General features: G+C 33.4%; 1 protein-coding gene across 1 annotated transcript; it reads right to left on the bottom strand.

Moving 5' to 3' along the window:
* Positions 1-6022, bottom strand: LOC143559431 (copper-transporting ATPase RAN1-like). The gene is made up of 9 exons (XM_077048012.1): positions 5599-6022; positions 4641-5258; positions 3614-4043; positions 2476-2801; positions 2332-2390; positions 1913-2255; positions 1645-1839; positions 1303-1560; positions 1-596 (listed from the first exon to the last, which is right to left on the bottom strand). Exons 1-9 carry the CDS (start codon positions 5917-5919, stop codon positions 120-122), a joined length of 3027 nt encoding a protein of 1008 aa, XP_076904127.1. The 5' UTR covers positions 5920-6022; the 3' UTR covers positions 1-119.
* Positions 6023-9543: the final 3521 nt, after the last annotated feature.

Genomic DNA, 9543 nt, shown 5'->3' with positions numbered 1-9543 from the left:
GATGCAAGCGACATTTACATCAAATAGAGACTGATTTTACATGAACTAAAGCAATGAATAAATCAAGATCAAACACACACAGACTCGTTGAGCCCTCTTTTCTTTCCTCCCCCATTTTTCTACTCTACTGTTATTTCCAATATCGTTGTAAGTCTGGGTTTTCTATATCTTCGAAGAAGCAGCGATGAGCACACAACACTAACTGAAGACAGAGCCATGCACGCACCCGCTACCCATGGTGGCAACTTCACATGTAACCAAGGAAACAAAACCCCAGCAGCAATCGGAATAGAAATCACATTATACGCCATGGCAAAAACATAATTAAGTCGGACACGAGTGAATGTCTTCCTAGAAAGATCAATGGCTGTGATCACATCTTCTAAATTATTTTTCATCAAAACATAATCGGCAGCCTCTATTGCAATATCCGTACCCGCCCCTATTGCAATACCAACATCGGCAGCCGCAAGGGCCGGGGAGTCGTTGATGCCGTCTCCCACCATTGCCACGATGCTACCGTCTTTTTGAAATGAACGGATGACATCAGCTTTTCCAGCTGGCATCACCTCCGCCCGTATGTCTTGAATATCCACCTGAATAATAAAAATATTAGAAACATGGTCAAACCAAATAGAGGACATCATAAATAATTTAAAATTTAAAATTCAAATTTATATATATGTACTATGAAACTAATTTATGGATTTTCAATTTTAATTTTGAACGTTAGGTATTTTATAAGAATTTAATAAATAGTACAACACAACATTTATATATATATAAGGTTAACGTACAAATGAAATTAACGTGCTAAACGTGAGAATCAAGTAGAGTAATCGTATATACAAGTAGAGTAATTATGTAATTAAATCATAGAGTAATTACACAATTACTCTACATGTATATACAATTACTCTACTTGATTCTCACGTTTAGCACGTTAATTCTACTTGTATTTGATCTAAACCATAAATATATATATATATATATATAATTAACAAAAAGATTTAATCCCAAATTCATTATTTTGGGCCAATTTTTCTTTTTTTGTTTCTCCCAAAAATTTGAAGTCAAAATGGTATTACAAAACCGAACAGAACCCAAAATGGAAACAAAAAAAAACCCAAAACCAAACGTTTTCAAAAACACATAATTTGATTTTTGGTTTGGCTTGAGCCCCAAACCCACCACCCGGTCCAGTTCATTGTTCTGACCAGTTCAAATACACTGAACATGACCAGTTATGTAGCCAGTTCCCTGTCCTACCGGACGGTCTCGTTCTGAAAACATTAATTATACCTCTTTTGCAACCGCTCTGGCAGTTCGCCAATTATCTCCAGTCACCATAATAGGCCGGACACCCATTTTCTTAAGCCCTTCAACAACCACAGCCGCTTCTCGTTTTAACGGGTCCGCAACCCCCACAACACCAATTAACTCAGACCCATACGCCACGAGTATGCCCGTTTTTGCATTTTCTTCTAAATCCACCACAAAATTTTCAACATGAGCCGGAATTTCAATCCCGTTTTCAGTCAATAAACCTCTGTTACCAACCTGTTTAATACAAGTTACATATAAGCAAACATTCACGACCAGAAATAATAAATATCATCAAACATAAACATATCGCGCTCTCACCAAAACCGTTTTGCCATTAATAACACAATGAACACCTCTTCCGGGAACCGCATGGAAATCAAACACATCAAGAAGCCATACAGACATTACTTTTGACCCATCATTTTGACTTTCAGAATCTTTGCTAGCTTCAAAGAATTGAAAATGGCGTGCATATTCCAGTATTGCTTTTGCTAGTGGATGTTCGCTACTCGCCTGAAACAAAAAATTAATTTAATATATAATATAATAAAATAATGAAAGTAATTATTAAAGTAGTAATATTAACCTCGGCAGAAGCTAATAATCTGAGGAAATCTCCACGGTCCATTTCAGTAAATACTTTGACGATGGTTACCGAGGCTTTACCTTGAGTCAAAGTACCCGTTTTATCAAAAATTACATACCGAACCTTTTGGGCCCGCTCCAACGCGTCTCCGCCTTTGATAAGAACACCATTGCTGGCTCCAACCCCAGTTGCAACCATGACAGCTGTCGGGGTGGCTAAACCGAGTGCACACGGGCATGCAATTACAACAACCGAGATTGAAAACATAAGAGCAAAAACAAAGTGGTTCCCGTGTTCTGGTAGCCATTCGTCTGTGTAAGCTCCAAGGGACCCACTAATATACCTGCATTCATAAAAATATTAATTTATTGTTACAACTTTGGTTTAAAGATTTACACAATTGATCATTAGAAGTTTACCACCCAAGAAACGTTAAAAATGACAAAGCAACAACTGTCGGGATAAAGATGCTTGCAACCTAAATATAATAATAATAATTAGGCATGTTTAAATAACAAAACAAGAACACAAAATAAAATATAATATAATACACGTGTACTTACATAATCAGCAAATTTCTGAATGGGTGCTTTTGACATTTGTGCGGTTTCAACGAGAGAAATAATTTGGCTTAAAACTGTGTCAGAACCGATCTTGGTAGCCTGGACATGGAGTAAACCATGAAAGTTTATTGTGCCTCCAATTACTAACGAATCAACCTCCTTTAAAACCGGTGCAGATTCACCGGTTACCATACTTTCATTCACGTAACTTGAACCATAAACAACATAACCATCTACAGGAACCTTTGTACCAGGTAGAACTTTTAATACATCACCAGGCTGAATCAGCAGTGCATCTATTTCCTGTTCTCCAATAATCTTTCCGCCTATTAAATTAAACAAAAAATCTTAATTTAAATCTCAAAGGGTCTCCACTAAATGATTAATATTCAAATTCATAAGATCTAAGCATTAATTTTTAATCCCAATTGCATGTATTTGTGTGAGGTCACACCTTCTATCCACAAGGCCTATGGTTCGGATACCGTGAACTACCTGAACTAAATGGGCCAAATTTTACTCTTAACAAGTCAAAATGTTTACTCCACAAGGCCTATGGTTTGGATATGCATCAGTGCATGGGTCGGGTTTGGGGTCAAACCGAACCAAAAATCAAAAATTCAGTTTTTAAGCCTTTGAAAACTGTTCAGCGTCAGCTTTTTGGTTTTATCATTTTGACTTGAAGTTTTGGGGCCGAAAATAATGAATCATTAATCTTTTTGTTAACTATTACTTAAATTCTTATATATTACTTAAAATTCAAAAGGAAAATCTATAAATTCGGTTCGGTCTTTTCAATTTTAATTACATTCAAAACCAAAATGGAAGTTCCGTTTAATGAAGCCATAAAACCAAACCATCGGTTTTGTTTGGGATCAGTTATTTTGGTTAGGTTTTCACGGTTATGGATCGGGTTTTTCGGTTCACGCACACCCTACAATAAGGTGTTCATGGGTCAGCCAAGTAACTCAACTCATTTCAAACCATACAAAAAAATAGCATGCACAGACTCGAGACCTGTTTTGACGTATTACCCAACCACTCTCATAGGAAGAATCAAACCTTAAATATGCAACCTTAACATTGACAAATAACCTTGATGTTTGACTAAATAACAAATATACAAAAGCCATCATACCTTTGTCTTTAACAAGTAGCAAAGCTGTAGCGGGCACAAGTTCCACAAGCTTCTTTATAGCATCCGACGTTTTCCCTTTTGCAAGAGACTCCAAATACTTTCCCAACAACACAAACGTTATTAACATAGCACTAGTTTCAAAGTATGTTGGAGACCAGAACCCAGTAACCGCACCATACAAAAGTGCATACACGGAGTACACATAAGCAGCTGTGGACCCCAGTGCCACCAGCACATCCATATTTGTTGAGCCGTTACGCAACGCTCTAAACGCCGCAATATAAAACCGCTTCCCAATAACAAACTGTATAATGCTAACCAATATCCAGTTCAACCAATCACCCATTTGAAAGGGCCCACATCGTTTGAGCAGTAACGCGTAAATAAGAGGAACGTGAGGACAGATGAATCGCATAAGAAAAACTGGAAACTGCAAATTAAGATATAAAGTTTGTTAAGCAATGACAAAAGGCAGATTTGATCTGATTAATTAACGGGTCAAGCATGTTCACGCTAATTGCCTGATTCTCCATTTTCTTTGGAATTTCATGATCACCAATATGGTAAATGAAACTCTAAAATTTATTACTTACTATTAAAGTAATAATAATAATAATAATAATAATAATAATAATAATAATAATAATAATTAATAGCATTAAAAAGTAATAAATTTAAACCTACTAAACTAAATACAATTTTGAAGAACTGGGTCAAAGCTTAAAGGTAAAACTGCTTGTAGATAATTTTATGCCAAAACTCAACACTGTTTTAGTAATACAATGTTAAAACATATTTAAGTTTTAATACAATTTATAAAATTCAATTCAAAGAATGGGAAAAGTGTTACTTGGTCAACCCAACCAGATCCAGCCTGTTTTGACCAATAAATTAGTAAGAACCTTTTTCGTTTTAGCCCGTTTGGATATGCGATATGTTGTTTCGGCTAAACTAACCCAAAACATAACCAAAATTGCCCATTTTACTTCGCTCAAAAAATTTAATTAAATGAAGACGATTAACTTACACTGAGAAAAAGACTGGATGTAAACTGTTTATACATCTTTAATGATTCTTCTTCATCTTGCGAAACCATTCTTGTAAACGGATTCTTTACGTGCAACTGGAACCTTCCAGAACTTTCTCTAACAATTGCGTCAACTAAAGATCTAGGGCCAAGAATTTCAGTATCAAAAAGAATGTCTAATTCTTTCGATAACCGACTAAAACCGAACTGTTTAACGCCTTTCAAATTGCAAAGTATGCCTTCTAATGTTTGTGCATCCAATTCAGTCAACACACCAACGACCCCTAATATTATTTTATCCTGCTCACTGCTTTGTACAAACGAGGCATCAAAGCCGGCATCTTCAATTGCACTAACAATTTCTTCTTTGGTTATTATTAACGGGTCGTATTCAACTTCACCTAATGAAGTTGGTAAAGCAACAATGGCCCGTTTTACACCGTTGAGTTTTCTTAAAATACCTTCAACTGAGTTAACACACGCTGCACATGTCATCCCGCCAATCGTGAATTGGCCCACTAAAGTTGAACTGTGTGGTTTTGTATGATTGGGTTTCGGTTCGTTTAGAATCTTGGCTTCAAATCCTGCATCTTCTATTGCATTCATAACATCATCTTCCTGTATACATAACATAAAATTTTATCAAACTAACATTAAAGAAGGTCCTATCATTTCACGAATATGTTAAATTAATCAAATTTTCAACGAATTACAAGTAGTATATGTGCTAAATATGATCAAACATAATTAAAATCAGTGCGTTTTGTATAGAGCTGGTAAACCGTGTCTTATAGGTTAGACAGCTATATGTTTTATGTATGTAGAAAGAGAAATGATGAACCTCCTATGAAAAAAAGTATAAAATTGCATAGTGTAATTCTTTTTTGCCAAAATTTTCATTATAATGATTAAGAATATCATCATCAAATTGAAATAGATCAAAATTAACAATACAGACCTTGAGTAAACTGGGATCGAAGACGACATCGGCTTTATGCTGCAACAAAGCAACGGAAGCAGAAACAACGCCGTTTAAGCTCATAAGAGCACCTTCAACGGAATTGGAACAGGCTGCACACGTCATCCCAGTAACTTTAACCTGAATTCTCTTCATACCACCACCACCTTCCTCTAAACCCCCTTTGCCCAAATTATTATTATTATTATCGTCGTAAGAGTCCAGTAGTCGGACGTCCTCGAGATCGTCTTCAGCTACATCGATCGCCGTTGAATCACCAATCGACGTCAGCTGGAGGTTGTCTTTCAACGCCGGCGCCATTGCAAAACCAAAACAAGGGGCGGCTAAAACAACCTGCTGTGTGTTATATATGTTAATTATAATATATTTATTATAGTATATTTGTATTAACAGAGAGGCAGAGAGATGTTAAGAGAAAATATAGAGAGAGAAATTGTGAGATAGAGGTGGTGAAGAGAGAGAGAGATTAATAATAAGAAGAGAATCCCAGGCTAGTGTTGGTGGGTGGGTGAGGGCAGGTTTAACAAATACATATAGTGATAGTAATAAAGTACTTATATTCAATTTTCACTTATCACCCTCTCTTTGTACTACTTGTTAAACATGCCCCGTTTTTAAAGACGTTAGGTTACAACACGTTCGGTTAAAAGACACGGTACTTTTTTAATTACACGACCAACAAATAAAGTTGTACTATCTGAGGTAACAAAATAGCAAAAGGCAGTCTCGTAAACCCACAATTACAAAAAGCATTTAGTAGCCTAAGACTACCATCTTCTGTTTAGGGCAAAACCCGCCACACAAATGCCTATCGCGGTAAAACCCCATATTCAAACTTGATGTAGTGTACTATTTGAGAGGATGGGAAACACATATGGGTAGGGTACATGACTTCCAGACCACATGACAACACCACCTCAGCCCATATGAGTAAGGTGCATGGCTTCATTCCATGACAAAGGTTTACCACACAATTTTAATTCATTGTTGATCATTGAAGAACTAGAATGAATTACTAAAGTTATAGGGTACTTGATATGTGATGTCAGTAATTTTGTGGTTTGTAGGTAATTAAGGGTAGAAATAAGGTGACGGTACATGATTGATCGGTGCATGAATAATACACATAAGTGCCCATTCCCTTCTAAGTAATAACTTTCATGACAATTTTTTCTATAAACTTGTTGAATTATATTCATCACACTTTTTAGGATGACTTCTATTGTTTTTCAATAAAACTACTTCATTTGATAACAAAAAAATGTTTATTAATCTTTCCATTATAGAGTAATATTAAGTTAGATGACATGACCTTGTTGATTATGTTATTCGAGTTTCTTTAGTAAGGCTGACTGTTGTGGTCCGCGAGCCAGGGTGTGCGGCCGCATTACTCGCGCACACCACAACGTGTATCAGTGAATAGAGGTGTGAGCGAGAAGCCGCGACTTAGCTAACGGCGGGTAATGAGAGAAGAGTGGGGGTTTTGACCTAATTTTTTGTGAAGAAGAAGAAACCTTGGGATTTTTTTTTTATTTTATGTTTTTCATATTTTGTTGATTAGAATTTGTATTGTTTTATAAAACTAGTATAAATTTTGTATTATTTATATAATAAGTTTGGTTTTTGTTTAATTTTTGTTTTTTTTTTTTTGACAAAACTAGTATATATAAATTTTATCTTATATTATAAAATTTTGGAAAACAAATATTTAAAAAAAAAATCAGAAAATTAGTTGAAGTCTACGCCTGAACCACAATAAGTTCAAACGGTTTCGACGAATGTCCAGTAAGAATTCAGTCAGCACTGATCACATAATATTATTAGATGAATTCAAAGTCCGTCATCAGCGACAACACACAGCCTTAGGTTAGTTAGACTTGGCTTCAATGGCCTCTTTATAGCATGCAATGTATTTAAAGTCAAAACTCATATAATATTGTAAATCGTTAAGACCTCATTTGAAAAGTGGTCATAAGTTAAGGGACCATTTATGGTTCTTATTCATAAAGATATATGCACATTTTATATCAAATATAAAATGTTAGGTAGGGGGATTTACCGGATATAGCCCTCGATACTGCTTAAATTCCAATTGTATCCCATATTGTACGATCCTTGTAGACTTGTAGTTGTACTACACACAATTGGCTTTTCATCATTCATCAAGCGTGTTAGCTTCTCGACGGCTGAATATTTCTACGGGCATATGGTAATTGCACATTTTAGTAATTTATAAATATCGACATGGTGTATTTCGTATGTTTTGACTTTTGACTTTTGGGTTTGGTCACCCAATTTTAAGTTTTACTTTTAACAGTTTGACGACTGTTTTAGAGACTATAACACAACTGTTTTCTAGTTTTTTATAAATATTTCATTTTTAGATATCAGAACTCAGAAGTATACGAAATGAAATATCTCGTCTTTGTGAACCTTAAAATAAAGTTCTAAGCCATATCTATACTAATAAAAGAAAATAATTCTGACACATGGCATTTTGAGGTTAATTATCACTATCAATTTCTCTTCAAAATCACTTCTATTTTATTGATGAAAAAAAAAATCTTGGCTTTAAATATAGTATTGATTATAAATTAAACATACATTATTAATTGATCAATATTCATTAATTAAATTATTAATACCATAAATTATATTCTAAACGTATTTAATATAAAAAAGTATTAATATAATAATTATGTGTCATAAATATATATTCTTTAAGATTGAAATGTATACATAAAAAAATTTATCTTTAAAGAGTACATTAACATTCAATATTTTGAGACATCTTCATATTAAAGAAAGCTACAATTATAATTTTTTTATATTCTTTTACAAATATTTAGTCTTAAAAATCATAGACAAGTTTTCTATTTTTTATATCTATTATAAGACTATTGTGATAGTTGAACAACAGTGTGTTTATAATGATAGCATGAAAGTTGTTTAAAAAGGAAAATATGTTGTCTTTTTTGTTTATGGCCGCGCGTATGGAACGTATAACATTTTTGTGAAAGACTTTAGCTACATCTTTCACATAGAAATGCATTGTTTTAAATGTAACTTACAGTTACATTGTTTCATTACTGTATACCGATAGTAAAACAACTCATTCTCGATTTAAAATTCAAATATATTTGATGATATAAAACGATTAAAATTGTAATACATTTTTTTTACATAATATAAAAAGACTTAATTATCTTTTTTTATTTGTATTAACTTATTCATTGTGATTTTTACATTAATTTATCCCATGTAATACATGGGTTTCTAAAGCTAGTAAAATTATAAATTAAATATACTTCAGATTCATTTAATAGCTTTTAGTTTTTAGAAATTCTTTTATTATTATTCTTTTTCAATTTACTTTTAATAAAACAAAATGTTTTATTTATCCCTCTATTCTAATAAAAGAGAATTTTCTGGACACGTGTAATTTTCTGCTTGATATTGTTTCTTACTCTTAAAATCCCGCCAAATCTTTTACTCTTCTGACTTTATTAAAATTCGCAGTGCAAAATCCGGATTTGTATCCAAACCTGTTTTTATTTAATGTTAAAACTTTGTTATTCATCTAGGTTTTATTCTCGCCGTTCTCTAGGTTTTGTATTCATATAATCATTATCTGATATTACAATTTCTTCTCCTAGGGTTTTAAAGTTCGTATAAGCGACGATTCAAGTGTTTTATTCATGTAATCATCATATCCTATTGAATTATTTTTAAAACCAATCTTCTATAATTGATATTAGTTTTTTCTATTGATTGATTTGCACTTAGGCTATAGCATCACAGATGTATTGGTTTCACTAAGAGAGAGAGGAGGTTGGTATTATTTGTTTAACTTTTAATCTTCATGTATACTATAAGTTGATTTAATAATTTTGTTTTTTCTAATAGTTAAAAGAGATTGTAACA

The sequence above is a fragment of the Bidens hawaiensis genome, unplaced genomic scaffold, assembly GCF_021521415.1.
Source record: "Bidens hawaiensis isolate Kalapana, Puna unplaced genomic scaffold, B.hawaiensis_p1.1 tig00019830_1, whole genome shotgun sequence".
Lineage (NCBI taxonomy): Eukaryota > Viridiplantae > Streptophyta > Magnoliopsida > Asterales > Asteraceae > Bidens > Bidens hawaiensis.
Note: the sequence above shows the minus strand (reverse complement) of the source record. Positions and strands in the feature narration are given on the sequence as shown.

What these genes read in the sequence shown, in the direction of transcription:
- LOC143559431 (XM_077048012.1), bottom strand. Translation starts at nt 5,919, where the DNA reads ATGGCGCCGGCGTTGAAAGACAACCTCCAGCTGACGTCGATTGGTGAT. An exon ending in GATTATTAGCTTCTGCCGAG is followed by an intron (nt 1,840 to 1,912) that starts GTTAATATTACT and finishes TTTTTGTTTCAG; the next exon opens with GCGAGTAGCGAACATCCACT. An exon ending in TTAATGGCAAAACGGTTTTG is followed by an intron (nt 1,561 to 1,644) that starts GTGAGAGCGCGA and finishes TGTATTAAACAG; the next exon opens with GTTGGTAACAGAGGTTTATT.